Source organism: Clarias gariepinus, chromosome 21, assembly GCF_024256425.1.
Source record: "Clarias gariepinus isolate MV-2021 ecotype Netherlands chromosome 21, CGAR_prim_01v2, whole genome shotgun sequence".
NCBI classification, from domain to species: domain Eukaryota; kingdom Metazoa; phylum Chordata; class Actinopteri; order Siluriformes; family Clariidae; genus Clarias; species Clarias gariepinus.
Window position 1 is genome coordinate 23,740,854 of NC_071120.1, and position 26,992 is coordinate 23,767,845.

Sequence of the window (26,992 nt, forward strand, 5' to 3'; positions counted from 1 at the left end):
ATTTAATAAAACTTTGGCACTACTTAGATATCTGCCTGAAGGTAAACCTGCACCCTAAATGAAATAAAAATGTTGAATAGAAAAAGAAGTTATAAGCAATGTGCCAAATGATAAACTGCACCTAATAAGCTACTTGCTCAATGCAACAACAACAAAAAAAAAAAACACCTGCACCAGTAGATGTTAATTAGAAAGGCTGACCTGAATATTTTTACTGCTAAAATATCAGAGTTGTGGTATAGGTGAATTTTAATGCGCTGGAGTCGTTTAAAGACGAAACTTCATCTGTATCTGATTTACTTTTTCAATTTAACTGTGTGATTCACTTCCGATTACCGAACAGGGAGTGTATTTTTCTGACAACGAAAGAAGTACAATTTAGCGTAAAACAAGGCGTGCGATACTCAACCGTACAAAATGTTATTACTTTGTATTAATAAGTTAGGCAGAGAGTTCTTCCGTACAGAAGGACAAGCATTAATCTTTTTATTATTTTTAAAAAATATTTTCCCGTCAACGATAGTTACTTACCCTAGTCAAATATATATAGTCAGACAGATTTAATGATGTGTTCAGTTTATTTTAAAACCCCTTTTAGATTTTGGTTTAGGTACAGTATACAGTAAGATGCATAAAATGCTTTTAGGGACGGTAGGATGGGGGAAAGGGTCCGTCACATTAGGCGATGGATATGCCTTACCCTGGAGGTTATCTGTTGTTTCTGTGGAAGTTGCTTACAGGGTCCGGTTGCCAGCTCGATCCCCGATTGTATATGAGCATGGAGGTGAAGGACCTTGCTCAAAGTTCCAACAGTGGTAGCCCGGCAGCGTCAGAGCTTAAACCTGTTACCTCCTGTTTAGCAGTCCAACACCTTTACCAACGAGCTACCACCATTCCCATTTTGTGAAATTAAGGTTTGCAGCATTTGCATGTACTGCACGGTTCTAGAGTTCTCATAGAAATAGGCACAGTGGTGCATTAGCTAGCACTGTGGCCTCGCACCTCCAGGGTCCAGGTTTAAATTCAGTCTCAGAGTCAGTGTGGAATGAAGGATATTCTCCCTGTGCTTAGTGTGTTTTCTCGGGTTTCCTCCTACAGTCCAAAGACATGCAGGTGAGGATAATCGGTGTTCCCAAATTGCCCGTAAATGTAAATAAGCATGTAAGCGTGCGTGATATGTGTGTGGGTCCTTAAATGGATTAACACCTCATCCAGGGTGTACCCTGCCTGGGTAAAGAGGTATAAATTGTGAGAGTGCCACCTTTTGCTAAACTGAACACTTAAAATGCTATTGCATATGCATAAGATTATGGTTAATTCATGGACACAAGGTAAATAATTTTGGTTAATTCATGGACACAAGGCTATAAAGAGCCTACATCAATGACTTAAATCACTATAATTGCATCAGAAGGACAGGAAGAAGCGATAAACCTATATGTATTTGTTATTTTTCAAATCATGATGTACAGGTATTCACTAAGTAAGTTCTATTTCTGTTAAGAAAAGCGATATATATATATATATATATATATATATAGTCAACCCTTACTAGTACCTAAGTATGCACTATGTAAAATGTTATGTCAAGATCTTAAATGTTGACGGTAGCAGAGTGAATAGAGCTGTGCTTCTACCGAATGTTAACTAATTAAAAAAAAAAACAAATTCTCTAATTTTTTCGGGGAACAGTACTTTCTCGTTATTGAAGGCATAAAACTAATTAACATTTACAGAAGCACAGTATAGTAAAGGGAGAAACTTAGCGACAGTGAAACATTTGAGTTTGAACGATCTGTGAATGATGATCCCGGGCAAAGTGGCTCGGAGCCCACTGCAGTCGTTCCCATGAATGTTTGGCGAGCGGAATGTCTGATCCTTAAAAATCGACGGATAACTCGTTGCCAACTTGCAGAAGAAATGCATCTGTCTGTTGTCTGTGGAAACTGTACACACATACATTAACAAACACCACTTAGACATTACAGGAACTCGACTGAGAGTTATTGCTACGTCCTCTCATGGTCCTGACTTCGCATTCAATTTCCACATGTTTAAGCCATTAAAGGAATTCCTGGGAGGCCCGCGTTTTTAGACGTTGATGTTGCAGACAGTTTGATTATGGCCTACTGAGAAAATGTTCTACCTTGATGGTATCCAAGCAGAAGTGAAACACTGGGATAAGTGCATTAGTGTGTAGGCTAATTGTTCTGTTATTCTGCACAGTCAAACGTCCCACTTGAACGCCCTAATTATTAAAAAGTGAGCAAGCTCAACCCACAAAGTTATTAAGAAAGCACTTACATGAAGATGTTGGCACTGATAAAAACAATAACAATTAAAGTAAATAAATGGGACTAAAGTGGAAATAGAATTATTCATAAAAATACATAGTCAAATCATGATAAATGGACAAAAACAATGTATGTTAATTAGTGCTGTCAAAATTAGTGCGTTAACGCATGCGATTAATTTGAAATATTTAACGCATTAAAAAAAATTAACGCAATTAACGCGGTTGCAGTTTTTTTTATTTCCTGTTGTGGCCGACGTGTGTTCAACGTGCAAAGAAGTATGGATAAGACCAAGGAAGGACTTTTAGACGGAAAGTTTCAGTATGAAACTCTGCCGGATGGTTCTGTGGATAAAACAAAAGTAATCTGTACATTTTGCAAAGCTGAATTTAAATACCAGAGAAGATTCGTCTTTGACATATCACTTAAAAGCAAAACACCCCACCGAAACAATCTCTACAGGGCCTCGCCAATGTAAATTGCATTGATTGTTTTGAAATTCAAATGACACAAATGGCACATACCTGTGTTTTTATTTCTGTAATAAATATGGCTTTCAAGCCAACAGTTAATTTGGAGAATATTGATGGTTTATTGCAGGTATGTTGTTTACATGAGAAAATCTGTGTTACAAGTTAAACAAAAATTCCAATAAACAATCATATTTGAATTTAAATAGTTTAATTGTCTTGAGTTTACATTAATTATTTACATTTACATATCCAAAAAGTTTCAGTCTTTTAATTGTGATTAATCGCGATTAATTGCAAAAAATTGTGCGATTAATTAGTTAATTTTTTTTAATCGATTGACAGCACTAATGTTAATATAAGCCAACTAATAATACTAAACCAACTATTGGAGTTGTTTCTTGGAGGGGGAAAAATCAGAACCTATTTTTCATCAATCTTAAAGTTTGAAGGAGCAATTTTACTGTATTTAAGAAACCTCAGTACAGCATGTTGATGATACAGCTCCGCTCTGACCTTCACCTGTGTCAATATTTTACAACATTAATTAGGAGATCATATTTCACAGCATATTTCAAACAAGACTACGAATGAATAGAAACCTTTCTGGGCGAGTACACTTCAATTTCTTGTCTGCTACATATAGTAGTTGCAAAGCTGCAATGCAAAATTAGAGTAACCCCCCTCTCCTTTTTTTTAAAAAAAACTACTTTATCCTGATCTGGTGGTCTATCAGTAGGTACATGCCCCAAATGGAATGTACGTAAGATACCAAATATGACTTGGTTGATCACTTTGATTCAACACCAGTAAAAAAAATAAATAAATAAAATGTTTTTATTTATTTTATGAAAAGGACAAGCACAAACTCAAGAACAATTTATTCCACTATAAAATCTGTACAACACAATATAATAAATATTAATCAAAAATACTTATCTTACATTGGCTTTACAAATAAATCAAAAGAAAAAGCTTGTTAAGAAAACTAGTTTTCATGGAGTTCAATAAATATACTGAAATGACTGAGAAAAAGTGTCATGACTACAGTATCATCTTTCATTTCCCTCCATAAACACCATCAGTGATCTCTCTTTCTCTCCCTCTCTGACACACACACACATTAGAGTAAGCTATTACTCCACGCCTGTCTAATTTGTCTCCAAGGTGTTCCTAAGACAGATGCAGCAATAAAGAAGAAGACAAGGATAAGCCCTTTAGCCAGAGCCTGAGAATACGGCTCACCTGCCAGAAATAAAAAACACACACATACACAAATTTACACTTTTTACACTTACTTAATATTTTGAACACCAAACATATGAATTAAATTTAAAAAATTACATGTTTAGCACTGTACGCTGTGTGAGGTCTCACCAGTGTAATAAGGTGTGAGTGGAAACGCGAGCTCAGGCCAGCACACATCATTCCTGTCACAGTCAAACTCGGTAAAGTTAATACGAAACCTATAGTGAAGAAATAAGAGAAAAAGAGCACTGCAGATTATTAGTATAACTACGTATTTTAAAACGAATATTTTATCTTAAAGATCCCATGTTTTAGTATTAGGTAATTAGGTTCAGTACATGTTAACACAGGTCTCAGAGCACCCCAAAGTGCACCGTTACAGAGTCTGTGTACTGTAAATAAGCTACTTCTGAGCCACTCCGCTCCACTGAAAAGCCAAGGTGAGCAACAAGCCAAGGACGGGGATGTTCATATGAGGTCACAATAGAGGGAAAGTTTTGGCTATGGCCAATACCATACATTCTTTCGCCTGCTTCCATTAAGGGGTCGTCAGTTAAATACATGGACCACCCGATCCACACACGACTTTGGGCCAGGAAATAAAAAAAGGACAAGACAAACCCATAAAAACGTCTAAAAATGACAAAAAAAAAATTACATAACAGGTCCTCTTTAAACCCATCCACAATGTGAAAATGACTTAAACCTTAACTTTTCAGGGTCAAGTAAGAATTAAATAACAAAGGCACATCACCACCAGGGGTTAAATTTTATTTCATTAGAAGTACACATACAGGAATGCATTATTCTGCTTAATCATGTAAACCTACTGTACATATAACACCACATTAAATCAATTTATAGTCACTTATACAAACTAGTTCCTGTTGTCACTTATATAAGCTAGAAAAATTCACTTCTCTTTTTTCTCTATTTAAACCCCAGAACAAGCAAAATCTGACTGACACTGGAGAGACCTTTAATAAAAATTAAACACTTTGGGTCATTCAGAGAATACCATTTACATCAACCTGAATTATTAGTCACCATAAAAACAATAATGTATCAGACCAAGTGCATAAAAACTTTGAACTATAATCCTCCTGGTTATAAAAACTTAACTGACCTACCAGCTTTGCATTGAATTTGAATTGGATTCAAATGCACCTTGGTTAAAAAATATATAAAATACTTAAATATGATTTAAAAAGACAGTTTTTCGAGAACCCCAGTAGTCCGGATTAGGTTTAACACTTCAAGAAGGGAGGAAAGCCTGACTCAGCAGGGCTGCGAGGATTTATGAGCAGGATTGTGCATTGAAGTAATTACAGTGATCAAGTTCCAAGTAAACAAAGTCCAATATGGCAATCGAGAAACGTTCCACAGCTGCTGCACAAAAAGGCACAGACGGACAAAGGCAGAGAGATAATCCGTAGACAGCGAAGAGCCGATCATCCCCAGAGAAATTAAATTCATCTTAGAATCTACAGACTGACCGGGCAGAGATTTAAATAGACCAAAGTTGTGTTCAAAATTAAAAACGGGAGTGCAGTGTGATGCCTTGTTGCCTGTGCCACCTTATCGGGCATATAATTCGGGCGTTATAACTATAACGCAGAAGTCAATGTATTCTCATAACCTGTGAATGTTTCTGACTCACCTGGACATAGGCGATTGTCCACTAACAGGAGCCTCTGTGAAGGTTACAGAAGAGGTCACAGGGAACTTTTGTGTCAGGTCTGCAGTCAGACAAACAGATCCTTGAGCTGCATCGCACTCTAAACTCCATGTAGACGTCTTAAAACTAATGGAAGAAGACAGCAGAATTAGTGGATTCATCTTAAACCTAGAAAGTGAAGTCAGACAGGAATAAGATGATTAAGCATTGACCTACTTTAACTCCACAGCCTGGATAATTTTCTGTGGTACCCCATTTATGGTTCCCATGACCACACTTCTGATGTGAATGTGTAGGTGAGCTGGAACACCAAAGCACACACCCCTAGAGCTCCCAACTGTCTGAGTAGAGTTCTGTACTGCATCTTTAATTAATGAGACAAAGTTTATATAAACATATTTCAAACATTAGCTTCACACTTTTACTTAAAAGTCCATAAACCCATGATGTTTGTAATTTTAAAAATATATTAAATAGATAGGGGTATGAAACAAATGTATAGGAGCAGTGTTATTGCTGTCATAAGATATCAGAGCTAATCACTGAATTCCAAACAAGTTCTGTTGTAAGTTGGATTTGTTCTTAAGTCCGAACAAGGGAGGTCTTTGACACGAACATACAAGGAAAAACATACCAATGTTCTTGACTAAATCTCTGTCCCCTCTTCCCACACTGCCATCATGTGGCCAAAAACCATAACCACGTCTAAGGAAACGAATCTCACACTTAAAATGTAAGTGTTTTCTCTGTCTCTAAATCACAAGCGGAATCCCAGACGCCATTTTGGCTCAAAGCCGTCTTCCACTGTTTTGGACTGAACTCTTTTGTTGAGGATTTTCAGAAATTTGGATTTGGATTTGGACATCAGGACAGCTTTACAGGACAGCCATTTTCTGTCATCGTGCTTCCAGACTGATCCACTGAAACCAGTGAGGCGGACTCATTTCTTCCGCACCCCCACATCCACACCCATACAATATACCGGACCATAGACATTTTATACATTCATTTACACATGGCAATATTGTATATAGTTGTATATATTGGTATCAGGTGCACTGCGGTGTATTCTTTTGTACAATACATGCAGAACTAACAAAATCTTTTCACAATCAATCAATCAATCTTTTTACATTCATGGACACTATGGACAATTCCACGCACACCTACCTTCACATCTACACTACATGTTTACGTTTACATCCTGGACCATTGCATAAAGACACTTTGTTCTATGCATATTTGCACACCATCTTTCTTCCAAAATTTAAAAAATTTCTCAATTTTTTAAATGTTCTTGTACAGTACAGTATATTTCAATTTGTACAGTATATTTCTATTTTTATGTACAGCATATTTCTATTTTTAGTTCTATTTTTCCTAGTTTAATTTAATTTTTCTATTACATTTTTCTATCGTATTTCTTTTATTCATATTTATTTCTTATTATAAGCTTTAATTCTCTTTTTAAGGTCACTGGCAGTCGTATAAGCATTTCACTACATTTCGTACTGTGTATGACTGTGTATGTGACAAATAAAATTTGAATTTAAGCTACTTCTGTGATTTGTTTACATCTACGAATGTTCGTAGAACCATGGTGCATTCGTATCTGTGGAAAATCAAAACTTGAATGTTGGGGACTACCTGTACAGGACACAAACCAGACTGCTTGAATGTTTACTATCGGTAAACATTTATTTACTGACAGAAATTAGATAAATATCGTGGAGATATATTTATATCATTGTAGCACTGAACTAATACTTTAAAACTCAATCACAAAATGAAAACAGACAGCTCGGAAATTAGAACGCAAATGGCGTCAAACTAAATTGTTAGTATTTCAAATAGCATGGAAGGAGAGCATCCTGAACTATAGAAAAGCTCTTAGTGTAGCTAGATCAACATATCTCTCCAGCAAAAATAATCCTAGATTTTTATTTAATACCGTAGCCAAATTAACAAGAAATAAGACCACTTCAGAAATCTCCACAACAACATCCTGCAATAGTGAGGACTTTATGAACTTTTTTTATAATAAAATTGTAAATATCAGGAATAAAATTGAGGCTTTGAAACTGGACAATGCAATTTTTCTTACAAAGCCTCAAAAATAAGAAATAGTCTTCCAAATAATGTTCGGGACTCAGACACAGTCTCAGTTTTTAAGTCCAGGCCAAAAACTTATTTATTTAATCAAGCATTTTTATAAATAGATTCGTCTTGGGTAAAGGGGCAGATCTGGGGAACTCATATTATATATTATAACTGAACTGCCTGCCACCTAACACCCTGTATAAATGGAGATCAATTCCTGCTTTCTGTTTCACCCACCAACCCTCTCAAGGTTTATTCCTATTACCATCTCAGGGAGTTTTTCCTTGCCACTGTCGCCCACGGCTTGCTCACCAGGGACAATCTGCTCATTTTTATTCATGCACACTTACATTCCATACAGACTTAAATAATTATTTTGATTGTGTAAAGCTGCTTTGCAACAATAACAATTGTTAAAAGCGCTATACAATTGAGAACTGAACTGAACTGAATTTAAATATTTTAAATCTTTGCTGAATATTCACTTCTTCTTTGCCTTTCGGCTGTTCCCTTTTGGGGTTCGCCAGAGCGAATCATCTGCCTCTAACCCTCCCCTCTGTATCCTCTTCTCTCACACCAACTAACTTCATGTCCTTTCTCACTGCATCCATTAATGCCCCTTTGGTCTTTCACTTGACCTGCTGCCTGGCAGTTTTAACCCCAGCATCCTTCCACCAATGTGCCATCCTTCCACCTCAATCTGGCCTCTCTGACTTTATTTCCAAAACATCTAACATGGGTTTTCCCTCTGATGAACTCTTTCTTGATCCTATGCATCCTTGTCATCCCCAAAGAGAACCTCAACATCTGCTACCTCCAGCTCTGCCTCCTGTCTTTTCTTCAGTGCCACTGTCTCTAAGCCATATGATGAATATTCACTGCCTGGCTAAAAAAAAGAAATAAAAGGCGCACAAATAAAAAAAATGTATTCATTAGTCACCTTTAGCTTTGATTACAGCACACAACATGGAAGCTGGTTTATGTGTGAAAATGATTCTACATGCTCCCAAAATCACTCTTTCACACTTTGAGGCCTAGAATATGCCTGAATATGCCTAAAAAAATTCCATAAATGTGATAACCTGGTCATTCAGTACATTAAGGTCATAAGCTGACTTAATTTTATTGCCACATAACGTTGCTGAGTCTAGACCTGAGCAACTGGAGCAACCCCAAATCATAACACTGTCTTCAGAGGCTTGTACAGTTGCCACTATATATGATGGGTGCATCGCTCTAGGCGCTTCTCTTCTTACTCTGATGCTCACATCACTCTGGGGAAAAGGCAATCTGGACTCATCAGACCACATGAGCTTCTTCCATTGCTCCAAAGTCAGATCTTTATGCTCCCTAGCAAACTGATTCATTTTATTCTGATTAGTCTCACTTACACGTGGTTTTCTTATGGACACAGCTGTTCCCAATCCTGTTCTTATAACATTGTATGAAAATGTTCTTACTTTCACTATTAAACATAGTTCTGGTTTTGCTGTTGATTTTTAAGAACCCAACTTTACCAAGTGTTTAAGTCATCTCCGCCCATGATTTATTTCTTTTTTTACCTGACCATATTTCTTCCAAAGCTGACATTTTAGCAATATCCTTCCAGGTTTTGAGAATGTGTTAAAGGGTTAAGTTATTACAAATCTCCTTTAGTGGTTTTCTTCGCTTGATGCAGCCTGATAATTTTACCTTTCTGAAATGGTGACTTTTTCTGGACAGCTGGTGTATTTTCTGGCAACTAATTCACAAGTTAAACGGACACTAAAAGGCACATTTTAGGCTCATTAAAATTCAGTGTTTTTTAAATCCACCCAAATGAACACTTCAGGAACAAAAGAGATTTATTAGTGATCATCTTCCAGATCTAAAACGTGATATACATTTAAACCCCCCTTAAATGCCTTTAGGAATATTCACAGAGTATTAAATAGTAATTTCTTACATTTATAAAGACAATCTATAGCCCTTGAGAGAAGTATTAAAGACCTGCTTTTAGTTTTAAAAACCATCTACAGGCAACCAGGGAAACAGGGATCAGAGCATTTACTTACAATAAAGAGTGAACATTGTTTGGTCATAACAATCAACAAGTTGTTCTTTACTCACTAGTGGCACGGGTCCAGTTGATCGGTGTGGAGAAATCTGGCTTTCCTGTACTGGAAACCAATGCAGCAGGGACTAAAGCTGCCAAAGTGGAGCGAACAGTTTCTCTGAAATTAGAAGAAAAGTCAGAATAATCATATATTTCTGGGCATACGGCAATGCAGTGCCATTTCGAAAAGAAATAATAATCATAGTAATCCATACACAATGTGTAAAGCAACAATTTTTTTTAATTAAGTGCAAGCAATAAACCATTAAGCCTGTATTCTGACTGTTTATTATGATTCCTCGCTAATGATGACATAAATAAGTGAGATAAATGATTAACACGGATTATAAATCCTATGGATTTGCTTTATTAGATCTGATTACTTTTTATAAATATCAAGTATGGTGCTAATATTTAATTCTAAATATTTTATAATAACTCAAAACTTAATTATCAAAATAAAAATGTAAAAGTTTTATTTGTTTATTTATTGTGAATCATCTTTCACACCCAATCTGCAGTACCATCACTGCACACCAGGGGGCCATGGTCCACTTTTTGGACATCTTCTACTTTGATTTTCGAGCTGTTCCCTTTCAGGGGTCGCCACAAAGAATCATCTGCCTCCATCTTACTCTATCCTCTGCATCCTCCTCTCTCATCCCAACTAACTTCATGTCCTCTCTCCATAAATCTCCTCTTTGGTCTTCTAATATGCTCACAATCTCACAATTTCCAAACCACTTTAGTCTGGCCTCTCTGACTTTATCTAACATGGGTTGTCGCTCTGATAAAATCATTCTTGATTCTATCCATCCTTGTCACTTCCAAAGAGAACCTCAACATCTTCATCTCTGCTACCTTTGCCTCTTTTCTTTTCTTCAGTGCCACGGCCTCTAAGCTGTAGAGCATCACTGGTCTCAACACTGTCCTGTACAGTTTCCTTTCAATCTCCCTGATATTCTTTTGTCACATAACACACCTGACACTTTTCTCCACCCATTCCAACCTGTCTGTACCCGCCTCTTCACCTCCTTCCACACTCTCAGTTGCTCTGGACCGCTGAGCCTAAGTACTTAAAATCCTGCATCTTCTTTACCTTCCTGTAGCCTTACCGTTCCACTTAGGTTCCTCTCATTCACACACATGTATTCTTTCTTGCTACGGCTAACCGTCATTCCTCCACAGATATGTCATCAGGACCAACTGCCTTTCCACTCCTTATCTTCTTTAACGCCCTACTCATACTGATTTTTGCTACTTCCTGCTCATTCTAACCTGCTGCACATCACTCCCATCTCTATCTCTTTGCCTCGCCAACCTGTACAGATCCACCTCTTCCTTCTTACTGTCCAACCTAGCATACAATTCCTCATATGCTCTTTGTTTGGCCTTTGCCACCTTTACCTTCACCTTACGCTGCATCTCCCTGTACTCATGTCTACTCTCCTTAGTCCTCTCAGTGTCCCACTTCTTCTTAGCTAGCCTCTTTCTCTGTATACATTTCTGGACTTCCTCGTTCCACCAACAAGTCTTCTTGTCCACTTTTCCCTTTCCAGATAATACACTAAGAACCCTTCGACTTGTCTCCCTGATCACATTAGCTGTAGTTGTCCAGTCAACTGGAAGCACCTCCTGACAACCCAGAGCCTGTCTCAACTCCTTCCTGAAAACTGCACAACATTCTCCCTTTTTAACTTCCACCACTTTGTCCTCTCCTCTGCCTTTGTCCTCTTCACCTTCCTCACCACAAGGGTCATTTTACACACTACCATCCTGTGTTGTCTGGCTTCACTCTCCCCTACCAACACTTTGCAGTCACTGATCTCCTTCAGATTACAACGTCGACACAAGATGTAGTCCACCTGGGTGCTTCTGCCTCCACTCTTATATGTCACCCTATGTTCCTGCCTCTTCTGCAAGAAAGTATTTACAACTGCCATTTCCATCCTCTGTGCAAAGTGCACCACCATCTGTCCATCTACATTCCTGTCCAGAAGACCAAACCTGCCCATCACATTCTTATCACTTCTGTTTCCTTTCCCAACATGTCCATTAAAATCTTTACTCTCTCACCTCTGGGGATGCTCTGCATCACTTTATCTAACTCATTTCAGAATTTCTCCTTCTCTTCTAACTCACATCCTACCTGTGGGGCATAACCACTAACAACATTGCACATCACACAATCAATTTCCAACTTTAGAATTATCAACTTATTAGATACTCTTTTCACCTCTAGAACATTCCTTACAAACCCCTATTTCAGGATGACTCCTACTCCATTACTTTACCTATCCACGCCATGGTAAAACACCTTGATTTCAGCTTCTAAGCTTCTAGCTTTGCTACCTTTCCACCTGGTCTCCTGGACACACAATACATTATATATAATATATATAGTCCCAAAATTCAAAGTCCCTACTGTCACTCCTAAACTTTTGCCTTTCCTCTTCTCGCTCTGCCTATGAACACGCCTTCCTCCTCTCCTTCTTCGACCAACAGTAGCCCACTTCTCTAACATATTGGGATTTAAAAAAGATAATGAACATCGCTGTGTTAGAAAACATATAGAGTCTCGTAAACATTTTATTATTTTCAATAATATGGTTAATGGAATATATGGTTGTTTTTCTTTAGTTTTGCTACAATGTTACAAAAGAAGTCTACTTCACCCAAAATTCATACAGTAAATCAAACGTTGTGAGGTAGGGCCTACAGACCTATAGGCCATTTCGTCTAATGACCACAAAGTAAAGAATGAAACAAATGATGGGGGATAAAAAAAAAAAATAGCTTCTCCTATAATAGTGCAGTGTTCAACTGTAGGTTTGATCCCATATAGAGAAGGTTACACTGTCCAAAGACAAATATTAGCAAGTCCATGTGAAAAGTCTATGCTGGGTGGAAAGAACAGACTCCTGTTATTCTCACAGCTGATTAACTGGTTTCCAATACCACCAGACTGTCCAATACCACCAGACTATTCTTTGAGAGACACTACTGTATGTAGATTACAGTGCTCACCTGAGCTGAATGCACTCGGTAAGATTAAGTAAACTGACAGGCAGCAGGCATCCAGATGTTGAGTTTATTCCATAAAAAACTGGCCTCAGGTTAGCAGAGGAGCACAGGCCATCTTTCACTGCAGGTAAGACAGAAGTCAGTGGTGGATAAATAAGTAGGCTTTATAGCTATGTTTAAACATAATGTGGTTTGTGGTCATAGGACAGCTCTCAGTGTTAAAACTACTTTTAACTTCTCTGTGAGCTAGTAACTTAAAATTTTGTCATGATGGCATTCATTACTTATTATTTTATGAATAACATTATGTTTTTATAAAGAGTTAAAGAACATACTGTAAATACTATAACTCGTTATGACATTACCTCCTTGCCAGAGGCTGAATGAAGCTCTCCTTATGCCTCCGGTAGCATCGTCCAAAACTCCACCAATCACTGGCCTTCCCACCTGATAACCTAAAAAAAAAAAATTATAATCAAAAGTAAGCAAGACAAACTTATACTGGTTCCTAGATCATTTTGAGGAGTTAAGATGTAGTTAGACCTGGGTTGCCAGAGTTAGGTTGAGCTGTGATATTTCCATTAATAAACACTGCAGAGAAACGGGTCGTCAGGGTCACTGCGAAAAGGGGGAGGGTGGGATAGTTAATTGTGCACTGATAATGTACAGCATGGCTGATCTGAATCACTATGCTTTATGAAGCTAAAACAGTCATTGCTATAATTTTATAACTTTATAAAATTTGTGCATAAATGTTTACAAAAGTTGCAAAAGTTTGCACAACAGTAGAACAAAACACAGATAATTTTCTAAATTTTCTTTAGAAAAATTTTCTCTAAAATTGAAACCAGGTTTGCTGATGTTAAATATTAAAGATAAAGGGTAAAAGATAAAAGATTAAAGGTGGTAGCTCTCATTTTGACATTGCTTCAGTACCTCAGTACAAAGGACTTAACCCTTACTCGGATGCTCAGGTAAAAAACCACAAACATCACTATCACTCACTCATCTTCTATACCGCTTTATCCTGTATTTAAGGTCGCGGGGACCTGGAGCCTATCCCAGGAGGCTTAGGGCATGAGGCAGGGTACACCCTGGACAGGGTGCCAATCCATCGCAGGGCACACACACATTGTTGAAATTTAAAAACAGCTGGCCAGTAAAGGGTTAACAATATATTTTTGATTCACCATTTTTCACATTATCCAGATGGCTGTAAAGGTACATGCCAGCTCACACTCTCACCTCCAGGACTGAAGGTGATGTTTCCAATGCGGCGGGTCACACTGATGGCTGTAATGCCGTTTCCTTTCCACTGAAACGTATAACTTAAAGACAGAACCACATTCAAACACGACTGTGTCTCAGTTGCTAGAAAGAGAAAGAAGAGACAGAGTTAATACAAAGACTACAAGCAGACAGCAAAGATACCATGGTGAGGTGGAAAGTTTAAATAACAGACCAGGATTAGGAGGATTGGATAAGAACAGGCTGAGATCTGTGATGACTTCATCTGTGATGGCAACTGCGATCACTCCTACACACATCAGCACACATGAAAGCTTGAGATGCTTCAAAATTAAGTTGAGACTTTTAAGAACTCCGTAAAAATATTTTAACACCCAGGAGATGTTTACAAAACAACATTTGATTAAGCTTACATTCTTCCACATTATTTTCTTTTCTTCCCACCAGACGAACTGAAGAATTATTGCTTGTAAATGCTAACATGCAGACAGGCAAATCTTGACACTCCTGAGTTAACTCAAACAAGATCAAACAAACCTCACCTCCTTGGTCACCTCTCACCGTCACGTTGAGATTCGCTGGTTCCGCAGGGCAGGACTGCAGAGTTCTCACACACAGGGCCTCAAAGTTCTGCAGGAACGCTACCGGAGCTTTTTCCAAGCACTGTCCCAACATGGACACCTGCACACAGAGGTACACTGAACATCAGTATTGGTAAACAGACAGCATATAAATAAGAGCGACACACTGTCTAGACGTCCACCTGTGGGATGGTGAAGTACTGGTTGTCTGTAGTGAAGATGGGCGCCCCCTGATGGTAATTTGTAGGAGGTACAGGTGCTGTCAGCTGTGGTGCCTGGAAAGATGGAGCGGGCTTCGGAGTGCTGGAGATATATAGAAATAGAAACACACATCTAACGTAAAAGCTAATTACAAAGAGAGATTTAAAAAAAATAATAAAAAATAAAATCACTTACACAATAGTTCCATCATAGAAAAGTCCAAGGAATGGGTTGTTCTCCAAAGCAGATGTGACACAGAGGAAAGGGAACCAATCAGGATCATTGACAGCCGACTGAGCGGAGCAGACATAGTCAGGAACAGGAGAGATCATTCCTCCAAACGGACCAGCGAGACATCGCCCAGTAAAAAGCCACAACAGCTCTGGGGCACAGTCCTGTAGAAATCAGATAAACACCGCCACGCACAAGGTTTTTAGTCATTACCCAGATACCCGACTACGTTCTCAGAGGGTCCTTTTTTTTTTTTTACTGTATTAAAACCATACCTCAAAAGTAGACATTATTAAGTACCTTGTCACAGCAGCATCGCACGTCACACACATTCTCCGTCAGGTCACATGGACACTGCCCAAGGGGCTGGTACACTTGATTAGGAATTGCTGTTTTATTCTCTACAAGAACAAGCGAAATAAATACACATAAACAGCTATATTTATGATCACACCTTGCAAACAGCGAAGCATTCCAGAATATGTCTCTAACCCAATACAGGGCCGGCGGGAAGCAGCTTGGCGTAGATCTGAGCCTGCAAGATGAGAGAGGCTTGGGGCACGTCGCCCAGACATGCAGACACCATGACAGTCTCTCTCACGCACAGCAGCTGGCTACAGCAGTTTGTCTCATTCGCACTGGCACACAGTTGTAAGCTTCGGTTCAGACTCACACGCACCAGGAGGCTGCCCTGTTACAGGAGAAGACACATTAGTGGTTATTAGGGACACTCTGCAGGACAACTTGTTTACGTGCTGTAAGGATGAAAGAGTTTTGTCATGAAACTGGGTGTAACGTTTTAGGAGAGCATTCAAGATTAATCTGGCTTTCTACACAGCATCTCATAGTATATAGGAAATTTATTATAAGTAAATAGCCCAAGGTCATTAATTCATTAATATGAAACCACTGAATGGACTAAAGTCGGTCTTTAAACATATTAATACTTTGACCTGTTTATTTGCATAAATTTTTATTAAATTCTCTCTGGTAGATTTTCGTGAAATGACTAAACAATCTTTTTAACACCTTTCTCTTTCTGTTCTGTAATAAATTACCCATGCTCTTAGGTTGGAAAGAGACAACATCCTTTCACTCTTGTCAGTCAATCAAAGTAGCAATAATCAATCATGGGTGTCTTGTATATTGTATATCTTGTAACTTGTATATACAGAAGGATGGATAGCACTTTGCTTTGGGTGTTATACACTGGCCTTTAATGCAGCCGAACCAAACTGGTGCAAATAGTTGGGGAAACCCATGGACGTTCAAGCGTATTACTTTTTTAATTTTTTTTTTATTTACAGACTGCTGCACTGTGCAGCCACCCAAACCAAATAAAATTATTACCATTTTAGAGGGGGCAAATTTTTTTTATAGGTGTTAAAAAAGCTCAATGCTCTGCCATAAGCTGGTATTCATTCATGAATATCAGAAATAGCTACAATTCATTTAATATCTATTTAGGATGACAATAAAACAATTATACTGATTGTCAAAACAAAATCACAGCAGCTGTTCACATCAATGTCAACAACATTCACAGTAGTAGTTCTTTTTTCCCCCAAGTCCTAAGATGTTAATAATTAACATCAGTTGGTCAGTAATTAAAAAATGCACATTTGAAAGTAATATTAAAACCTAGTGTAGATTCTGTATCATTTAAGAAGCTTCATAAACTGCCAGTGCACACCTTTCCCATTGGCTCATCTGACAAAATCCATTGACTACTTTGCGACGGCACGCAGGACGCTGGAGGGAGATGTCCTATCACACAGAAACAGCACAAAATAACCTGTATATATATTTATGTTAAATAAAATTACATGTGTAGGTGTCATAGATATTAATCATACCTGTAGCACTGGCTGGTGAGACGCTGCCAATGGTCAGCGACACGCCCGTCAGGTTCCCAACCAGGAAGGCAGACGCTCTTGGACCAGATGCAGCAAGGACTGATGGCATAAATACTGACACAAATGACGACAAATTAACATGTTAGATGTGATCCTGCCAGATTTTCTGGAATGTCCCCAGTTCTATAGATGAACTCACTATCACTCACTACTGCTTTATCAGGATTGCGGGGGGGCCTGATGCCTATCCCTGGAGACTTAGGGCACGAGGTGGGGTAAACCCTGGACAGGGTGCCAATCCATCGCACACGGGGATGGGAATCGACCCAGACCCTGGAGGTGCAAGGCATGAATAAACGCCTCACAAAACAATTACTTAATTGATTTTCACAATTGATACACAAGAACAGTGCTTTTATACTGTATGTAAAGCCATTTGGGGCAGCATGGTGGTGTAGTGTTAAGCACTTCCCGTCTCTGTGTGCATGGAGTTTGCATGTTCTCTCCGTGCTTGGTGGGTTTTCTCCTAATTGGTGGTCCCAAATTGCCCGTAGTGTGTGAAAGAGCGTGTGAATGTGTATGTATGTATGTGTGTGTGCCCTGCGATAGATTGGGACCCTGTCCAGGGTGTACCCCGCCTCATGCCCTAAGCCTCCTGGGATAGGCTCCAGATCCCCGCAACCCTGAATACAGGATAAAGCGGTACAGAAGATAAGTGAGTGAGTAAAGACAATTGGGATTTAAACTTGTCTTTGATAATCAGACAACAAACAAATCACCTTGACACTTGTTAATTAATTAAAAGTTAAACAATGTGAATTTACTTGCATGTGATAATGAGTGACACAGCATATTAATAGATATGACCAAGTGCAATGAAGGACTGCACAGAAAAGTGCATTTAAACAAGATTTTAAACCACTATTTAAAGTTGTCACCGGCTCAATCCCAATTTAGGACACATAACGCACTATATAGTGTATAGTGTGCAGTGTGAGTGTAAACAGGAAGAGCACAGTCACCTGAAACACAACCCAAAGCTGTGAACGTTTCCTAGCAACGAGACACATTTGACACCCGCTTTACTAACCTAACTAATCTGACCTTAAAAATAATGATAATACATAAAGCGCAGCTTACCGACATCGCATCTAGCAACTTCTTTATAAAGCAGCGCAAACAGAATAAACGTGCGAGAGAGCAAAATAAAACAGTCTCTCAGTCGCGTCTGTACCATCGTATAATACAGACGTTCGGAGGTTTGTGTTCTTCTTTGGGAATGTAAGCACCAGCGTGACAAATTGCTGCTCTGCAGCATCAGCGCCATCTGGTGACTCGGAGAGTAAGCGAGCCTTACTAATCACCTCCACCTTATGGATAAATACCCTATATTGCCAAAAGTATTCGCTCATTTCGCCTGCCCTTCACATGCATATGGGCATTCAGTTCTTAATCCATAGGATTTAATATAATAGTGTGTCCCCCACCCCCTTTGCAGCGATAACAGCTTCAACTCTTCTGTCATGGGCGTCGCTAGGCCATTTAACATTTGTATTCAGACCCCCTAAAAATTCTCCATAAACTTCACACAAATGGCTGATCGCCCACCGTCCCCTTTAAGTTTCATATGAAAGCGGCGGCGGCAGACTTCAGCTCCTCCCCCTGTTTCAGCGCGGTCTTCAATTCGCCATCACAGAAGGAGAATTAAGGCAAGGTGTGTGTTTTTCGATAAATTGTTATAACTGCTTCAGTTCAGTCCTTTCTCATAAATACAGTTTACAAAATGTTATGAGGGATTAATCAGTTAAATCTTCGCTGTGTTCACCCTCATCACACCAGCTGTTTCCTTCAGTGAACATGAAGCCCTTAATACACACTATGAATCTAAAGTCTACTTTATAAATCAATCATGCCGTTACTGTTTTAATTGGAAAAACCTGACTATCTATATAAACCATTGCACAGTGCATATGGCATTAACTACCATAGAGTTCTGCACATAAATGATTAAAAATAGTGACAGACAGCATTCAGTGCACTCGCTTTAACTGTATAGCAGTGTGATTTACTCAGACAGAAAATCCTTTTTTTTGTAATAAATATTGTATTGCATTAAATAATGTCCCAAATCGTAAAAAAAACATTTATTAGCCTTATAGGTTTGATTTAAAAAAATACTTTTTTAATGAATAGAAACAAAAAAAAGAATGATATTAAAAATATGCTTTGTTTAATTACATTAAAACAATAATTGTCTATATTAATGAATTTGAATAAATAGCTTAGTAGCTATGAAATTTTAAGGGGTTAAATAGAGAACCTACTGTCTCACTTATGTAGCTAAAACATTAAATTAAACTGGATAACATGATCAAAGTTTTAATATTTATATTTAACTGTAGATGGAAGGTTTTTCAAATCACATGAAAAAAAAAGATGTTCTATTCTTACCTGCTGCTCATTTGGAGACCTACTCCCATGTGAGTTGAAAACCCTTCCATCTCCAGTTCTCTGTTCAGTTCTACAGTTCAGTTCTCTGAAAGCGCAGCCTCTCAGGAACATTAACACTGTGTTCCCAACATTGTGTTCCCAAGTCATTGCATCAGACACTATTTTTCACATTTTTATGTCTGCCAGTTTCCAACAAAAAGCAGCAGTATTGTCAAAGAATGAACAGATAAATGTTTGGCATTATTGGCACCTACACAGTTTATTTCATTGTCCAGCCTCATAGGTGTGTTATTTATATTGCTCATCCATGTAAGTTTATAGTTATATGCTGTTTTCTCGTTACATTTTTCTGATTGTACCTGTACATAGAAAAAGGTTTATACGGTAAACAGCGTGTGTGATCAAGAAGACTCATTTGAGTACTGATTCTGAACAAGCCAAATATGTGTTAAACGTCTATTAGGGCTGAGCCTCCTTTAACTGAAAATCATAGAAACGCCCCTGTCTTCTGTGAAGGCTTTCCACAAGGTTTAGGAGTGACTTTATGGAAATTTTCTGATCATTCTTCCAGAAGCACATTCGTGAGGTCAGACACTGATGTTGGACATGAAAACCTGGCTCGCAGTCTCCGCTCTAATTCACCTCATAGGTGTTCTCTCGGGTTGAGGTCAGGTCAGTCAGGGACTTCTACAGTAACGCATTTAGCAATTTTGGGGCTCAAGGCGAACATGGATATGGGGCCCTCTGCATTAAGTGCTTTTTTTTAAGCCTTCCTTAAACTCCTCTTCGCTCGTCATCCCAGAGCAATCTTATCCAGATGTCTAGAACAGCCCTGTAGAAAAAAGAAAAAAAAAAAAACTAAACATATTAACAGGGTAACTTATGCATTACCTTTAAAATCTTTTCACAACCAAATGTTTTTTTCTACAATTAGAAAGTACTGTACGTCATTGTCTGTTCACATATCTGATATCACAGATTAGTTACCTTTGTATTACAGCATGATCAGCAGATTAATATTTGATGATCAGCCTCTGTCTTCTATGTTGTTTCACTAAAGAAAGAAAACCCATGACAGGTAAATGGAGCGACACAAATAATACCAAAGAATACTTATTACTTAATACTTAATACTTAATAATAAGTTATTACCCATTATCTTCATCCCTGCCTTCCTTTCTTTGTCTCTGTATTCAATCTGTTTGGTTGTATGTTTTCTTCTTTTTCTTCTTCTGTGCCTTTAATGCTTTTATTTTTATACAGTATATTTCTCTTGCTCCTTGACTGCTTTATTTTCCTCCTTTCAATCTCCTGCTTCTTTTCTGTCATCCTTATATTTACTTTCCTCTTCTTTTTTCTTTCCTTTTTTTTTCTCTTCGTTTTCTCTAAACATCTCCAAGCAGTTTTTTTGGACATTATTATGTTTTTAAAATAGCTTACTCTTCCTTCATCAAATACGCTTTAGTGGATGGAAAAACATGAATCATGTGGTGTTGAGGCAAGAATAATATAAAAACAATGGTAATTTTAAAAAACATTTTAGGTAATTAATCTTACTTTATGCTTGGCTGGGATAAATAGAATCTGACCTTATACTATACTCAAATTTGGATATATGTCCAGGATATTTTCTTCATATATGTGATCAAGCATCTCAGATGGTCTGGAGAAGTGTGTGGGAAAGGATCTGATGGCCCTCTTGATCTCCAGCTTCAGGTCACCAGCATCAACATCTTGCATTGTTTTCCCAGTCTGGAGCAAGATTCATTTAGTCTCCCTATCTGCACTGTGCTACTTATGATATCAGTGGAGTAGAGAAAGCCATACAAATCATTCATGTCAAACTGTCTTCTTCTTTTTTCTGACGCACCTCTTGCCAGCTCATCTCTGTTTCAGTCTTCTCTGCTATCTCCCTGTCATCTGATATAGCAGAGGTGAATCCATGGTCCCTGAATTCCTGAAGAAATTCTGTCACTGCCATAAACTCTCTCCTCACAGTTTCAACTGAAATTTTGGGGCTCAGCAGGATCTTGCTGACTTTATTTATCTGGAACAATACATTGTACCATATAATAGTACTTACCATAAATGGCCACCTCTGCATCTCCCGTAGGAGGCTTCCAGCTGTTAAAAGAACTTCTGCATCCCTTTTCTCTGTAGCGTACTTCATTAAAGCAGTTAAAGCCTTCAACATTTCAGACAGCTGGTATCGAACAGCTTTAACAGCTTCAACCCGACACTCCCATCTGGTTGTTGATAGTTTCTTCACTGAGAGATCCTTGACATGTTCTCTAAGAATGGCCCAGTGCTGAACTGAGGAGATAAACAGAGGGTAAAGTCGCTCTAACAGACCAACTTCCACAAGGAATACATAATGCTTTGTTGTTTAGTTCCAGCAATCTCTTTTGGACCCCTTGCTTTTTTCCCTTACTCCCATTATCCCATGACTGGCCCCGACAGTTGAAAAGGTCCAGACCAAGTGTTTCTACTGTAAGTGTCCTAAAAATGACTTACATAAGCCTTTGCCAGTTGTGTCATGTGCATAAAAGAATCCAACAAAATGTTCATGAATGGAGATACCTTTTGAGGCCTCACAATTTACGATCCTTAGAACATAAGACAGCTGCTCATTGTAAATTAGGTCTGGGGTGCAGTCCATAATTACTGCATAGTATTTGGCTTTTTTAACTCTTTGGACGATTGCATCAGTTGTATTTTTTGCTCCAAGGGAGATGAGTTTGAATGTCTTTGCTAAAATAATTGTCACTGACCTCTTTAGCCTGAATTTTTCTCAAATGTTCTCGCATAACAGGGCCATCAATTCCACTTGACCAAGAAAATTCCCCTTGCCAGCCTCAAATAACTTCTCTGAGTGTCCACGAAATGCAATACAACGTTCTGCTAGATGGTACACAACTGCAAGTATTCCTTGTAGAATCTCTTTCCAGCATTGACACTGTCAATTAATACAACAGAGGATATTTGCTTCTCTGAAGATACTAAAACTCTTAAACAACTTGTGTGACGTAATGGCATTCTAATTCTGTTTTGGGGAGGAGATTTTAATAATTTCAGACGTTAGTTTTAAGTGCTTGTTGAAACCACTTTGTACGACTTAAGTCACAGGGCCCTGGCAGTTTGGGGCTTTAAGTGCTCGCCTACTTTTGCCTAATGGTAGCGCCGCCTCTGGTCTTCTACACCAAACTCGCTCATCCATGTCTTTTGTGATTTTACAGTAAGAGCAGTTAATGTTGATAATTGTTAATATAAATAATATTGTTACCATTGTACCAAAATTTCTGTAAAGAAAAAATTAATGCAAGCAGTATTGCAACTTAAATGATGTTTATTTTCTGATTATCCATGCAAAGAAAAAATTAATGCAAGCAGTATTGCAACTTAAATGATGTTTATTTTCTGATTATCCATGCATTTTTAAAACAGTTCATAAGTCAAAACTACAAGCATGTAATGATGACATTAAATTATTAAATAAATAGAACCCTTAAAGATCATTAGACCAGAATACATAAAAGATTGTTAACAAACTTGCATAATATAATTTTTTGACCAAAATACATAAAACATGTAATTAACAATGTAATTTTTCCATCCAAACTTTCTACATGACCACTTTTTCAGACAATAACATTCATTTACACAGTTGCCAGACAAAAAAAAAAGACATTAATGTACTTTTACTCTTTACTCTATTTAGCCAAAAATACAGAAAACACATAATTAACAATGTGTGCTTCAATGCTATAAGGCTCAACGTAAGGTTGTCTTTTTTTAATCCAAACTTTCTACAACATGACCACTTTTTCAGACACTAACATTCATTTAAAATTCATTTCACATTTTCCGTTGGACAAAAAAAAAGACATTAAAAAAAAGCCATTAATGTACTTTTACTTCTTGCTTTATTTTGTTGAGCTTTTGAATGAGACAAAGAGCTGATAAATGCCCTAATCCTGTTTTAAATCCTTTATTGATTGACTCACAGTTAAAGCAACAGTAACATCACAGATATGGCCAAGATTTTTGGTCACAGTTAAACAAAACGTCAAAGTATTTTTTTAACAAGCTTATATGTTGTTACGGAAAAAAAGTAATATGAAGGTGCAGATGCATTACAATACAGAGAGAAAAATATCATTTAAAAGCATGCTGTAACAGCAAGAATTACAGCAGAATTACAATTTAGCTGTTTAGCTGCCATGATCTCTAAAACATCAACTTCTAGCTTTATTCACCAGACCTGGTAGGTGTGTGGATCTGTTCACCCCAGCAGCCTAGGCTTTCTTGCCTTGACAGATAATATTATCCTGTAATATCAAAACAGAGAAGGAGAAGAGAGTCAGCTGAGTATCTGGTTTGTGGTCTGTGGTTTGATTTATAGTGGTTTCTTAATGCGAGTAGCTGAGTCAGATTAGCAGATGGTCACACTGCCCTGATGATTGTTTCTTTTTTATTGGCATGAATTTTACATATGAGCAATTAATACAGTATATGTATTACTCTAGAATGAAACAAATACTTTAATACCTTTATCATCTCTACATGCAATAAAAGAAATAAAAATGATTCATGACTATCGTATGCAAAAGCTACAATCGCATATACAGTATTGGTTCCATTTTTAAATTAACTGATATTCTGATATACCTTGTGTTTCTTCATTTGGTTGTTGTCAACTGCAGTTTTCAAGTCTATGACCCATTTGACTTCAGGGGGAGCGCAAAGATCCCTGCCTTTTTGAGTCCGGAAGCTGAAATTGTATGCAAATACAAATAATCACCAATGCATATTGATAAAATAAACACTAATGCATTAAAAAAAAATGAAGTACAGTAATAAACTACTCTTATTAATGCTGTAGTCAGTGATTTAAACAACTGGCTTCTTTTTCATGGTTTCCTCTTAAACTAAGCTTTGATTGAACACTTTCAGAGTTGATTTGATACCAACTGGACTGATATAAACACTGCTGTGTGTAATTCAACACTCTAGCTGTTATTACACACTGGGGAATTCGCTACAGTATGTATAGGATGTAATTCAATGAGTTGAATTGCAAGTGAAACTATGGTTGTCCATTAATTTTTTTTCTCTCCTATTAAAAACTTAATTAACCACAGAGCATGGAATTCCTCCTCTCTCATTGAGAAATATTCAAAATAGTGTACTGATTTAAAAATCACTGACCAGACCTTTAAATATCAACATGCCGGTGATACTTACACAACAGCATCAATTAAGCAGCCTTCAGTTCTGCGCTGCTCGCGGTAGCAGGCGACAATGCGTTTTGGGATGCGATGATGGCTAACCTTCAAGCAGCAGTCCAGGGCTTGGTCTCCAAAACACACTAAATTACAGAGAGGAAGAAAATTAGGAAGATTCGTCTGGATGGAGAAAAAAATAGATGCATAGGGTGCATTAGATTACTCCAGAATTTGATTACTCTAGCAAAGTTGATGTTAACTCTATGCAGTCAAAACATACACACATACATACACATGCATGATAAGTCTAAAAAACAGATAAAAACAACTAACCATCCATATTGACGCTCATGATAAATGCAGTGATCCAAACACACATGCACAGGTTGATAAAGCCAATACGAGCCATTGCGGTCAGAGAATAAGAGTTACACACGTCCTGTTTCTGCGCTGAAATCAGATGCTACTGCTGCTGTTAATGTTGAATCTCCTCCTTCTGGACTTCCCTCTCTCGCTCTCTTTCTCTCTCTCGCTCCCTCTTCGCCTGTTGAATTACTGCTTCACCTTTTATAGCAAAGATCTCTTTCATTTTAAGGAAGAGTCCCTCCCTTATGTGAGACCTTACACATGTGAGTATCGGTGGGGATTCCCAAGCCTTCCTGGATTAAGGGTCAACAGGTCTGTCAAGGTTTGGCCTTGACTTCTTTAAAGCAAATAATAAGCATTCTTTAATGCTTTAATGTTGCATAACAATTCTTATCTCTCGCTTCACCCGGTCTAGAGCGTTAGTTAATGTTCACACCAACATTCAGAAGGTGAAGAAAATTGAAAGTAAAAAGAAAAAGAAAAAATATAAGATGATGCAAAAAAATAAATAAATCACAGAGCATGCAGTTACTGTATGTCGTATTGATGAGCAAGGTCAGAATTGAATGATTAGACTATTTCAGGACTATGATAACTAAAATAATCACTCTCTAGAACTACGGTAAGCAGAAAAGCATGCCAAGGTAGTGCACAACATGTTACATTTTGAGGTATAAAAAAATGTTAAAGATGGATAGTGATACTTACTGTACCTGTAATTTTTTCAAAAGGTTCCAGGAGATACAACTAGAAACTGAAACAGACAAATATATTATATACACTAAACTATAAAAATAGCATTAGTCATATATCTGCAGTATTCACTTGTTTGCTTTGGAAAAGAATTTGTTCTGCATTACTTACGGTAAGTCTCTTTTTTCACAGTTTTTTTTTTGGTTCACGGATTACATTTACTAAACTTTATTGCCTGTTTCACATTTTTCTCCCACAGTCCGATGGTGGGCCTGTCTAGGCATTTATAACTCTTTTTTTATTCCCACATTTGACTGGAGCCACTCCAGTGCAAAAAAATTCTTTCGTTTTTTCTTTCACAAGCAGATCCTGGACTACTTCTTACAGTACGGTCCAGATTTTACGGTAAAGATAATGGAGTTACCAGCCACTTTTCTTTTAAATCATTGTTTGTTGACTTCGGGGATTTCACAGATGACACACTGTGTTTATCTATTGTGCGAAGCATAAGGGTGTGTGCAGAATATAACTGTCGTAGGTTGGCTACCATGAGCTATGTGTGTGTTTGTGTTTGTGTGTAAAAATAATGAACAATCATGTGACCTGTCATGAAATAGAATTATTGTTACCACTGGGAAATTTATTATTTTCCAATGACGGCACATCACAGAGTGTTTGCATTTACAGCATTTTGCAGAAACTCTTAGAGCGACTTACATTTTTATCTTATTGTACATTTGAGTAGGTTTAGGGACAAGAAACTTCCTCAAGGGCCCAAAAGTGGCAACTTGGAACCTTCGTCCAACACCATAACCACTGAGCTACTCCTAACTACTTTTTAATGTCTTTAATTTCTCTTAGACCACAGCAATTTACAAGACTTACATATATAGGCCTATATTTTTTTTTCTATAATATTTTTCATTGGGAGTGATACATTACATTATTAAAATCATGTTTATAAAGTTGTGTAACATCCAAAATAAAGAAGTCAGCTTCTGGAATCACTTACATTACAACAGCTGTAATCCATCATTGCCTCATCAGTTTGTCTTTCCCTTCTCTCTTGAAGTTATTAAGACTAAAAAATGCAGCTTGTCAAGTTATCAAGCAAAACCGGAAAATCTCATGGAGGTGGAGGTGAGATCTCACGTGAGAAAAATTTATGTTAGGTTTACTTTAACTTAAAGCACTGACATTGGAGTCTCGTTCCAAAAATCTGTCAGTGTTA

The 26,992-nt window shown here is 37.7% G+C and overlaps 2 protein-coding genes across 6 annotated transcripts; both read right to left on the reverse strand.

Moving 5' to 3' along the window:
- Nucleotides 1–3,603: 3,603 nt before the first annotated feature.
- Nucleotides 3,604–21,706, reverse strand: tctn2 (tectonic family member 2). Of its 5 annotated transcripts, none has more exons than XM_053481196.1 (20): nt 21,561–21,706; nt 20,465–20,531; nt 18,167–20,309; nt 17,027–17,140; nt 16,864–16,937; nt 15,663–15,861; nt 15,471–15,571; nt 15,135–15,334; nt 14,921–15,041; nt 14,700–14,838; nt 14,372–14,446; nt 14,155–14,280; nt 13,453–13,527; nt 13,275–13,364; nt 12,913–13,030; nt 9,900–10,003; nt 5,907–6,054; nt 5,673–5,816; nt 4,142–4,230; nt 3,604–4,009 (listed from the first exon to the last, which is right to left on the reverse strand). In XM_053481196.1, the coding sequence occupies exons 3-20, from the start codon at nt 18,351–18,353 to the stop codon at nt 3,888–3,890; spliced, it is 2,226 nt and encodes a 741-aa protein (XP_053337171.1). In that variant the 5' UTR covers nt 18,354–20,309; nt 20,465–20,531; nt 21,561–21,706; the 3' UTR covers nt 3,604–3,887. The 5 variants fall into 5 exon arrangements, with proteins under 5 accessions (XP_053337171.1, XP_053337174.1, XP_053337172.1 ...); XM_053481199.1 differs by having other exon boundaries at nt 19,478–20,309; nt 21,561–21,703; XM_053481197.1 differs by lacking the exon at nt 21,561–21,706 and adding an exon at nt 21,035–21,494.
- Nucleotides 21,707–22,869: 1,163 nt separating this feature from the next.
- On the reverse strand, nt 22,870–25,246 carry ccl19a.1 (chemokine (C-C motif) ligand 19a, tandem duplicate 1). Its single transcript, XM_053481201.1, has 4 exons — nt 25,036–25,246; nt 24,722–24,845; nt 24,146–24,248; nt 22,870–23,805 (listed from the first exon to the last, which is right to left on the reverse strand). Exons 1-4 carry the CDS (start codon nt 25,109–25,111, stop codon nt 23,773–23,775), a joined length of 336 nt encoding a protein of 111 aa, XP_053337176.1. The 5' UTR covers nt 25,112–25,246; the 3' UTR covers nt 22,870–23,772.
- Between the last annotated feature and the right edge of the window lie 1,746 nt (nt 25,247–26,992).

What these genes read in the sequence shown, in the direction of transcription:
- tctn2 (XM_053481196.1), bottom strand. Translation starts at nt 18,353, where the DNA reads ATGGCGCTGATGCTGCAGAGCAGCAATTTGTCACGCTGGTGCTTACAT. An exon ending in AGTTGCTAGATGCGATGTCG is followed by an intron (nt 17,141 to 18,166) that starts GTAAGCTGCGCT and finishes CATTTGTGTCAG; the next exon opens with TATTTATGCCATCAGTCCTT. An exon ending in CTCACCAGCCAGTGCTACAG is followed by an intron (nt 16,938 to 17,026) that starts GTATGATTAATA and finishes TCTGTGTGATAG; the next exon opens with GACATCTCCCTCCAGCGTCC.
- ccl19a.1 (XM_053481201.1), bottom strand. Translation starts at nt 25,111, where the DNA reads ATGGCTCGTATTGGCTTTATCAACCTGTGCATGTGTGTTTGGATCACT. An exon ending in TGCTTAATTGATGCTGTTGT is followed by an intron (nt 24,249 to 24,721) that starts GTAAGTATCACC and finishes ATACAATTTCAG; the next exon opens with CTTCCGGACTCAAAAAGGCA. An exon ending in ACCAAATGAAGAAACACAAG is followed by an intron (nt 23,806 to 24,145) that starts GTATATCAGAAT and finishes TTGATATTACAG; the next exon opens with GATAATATTATCTGTCAAGG.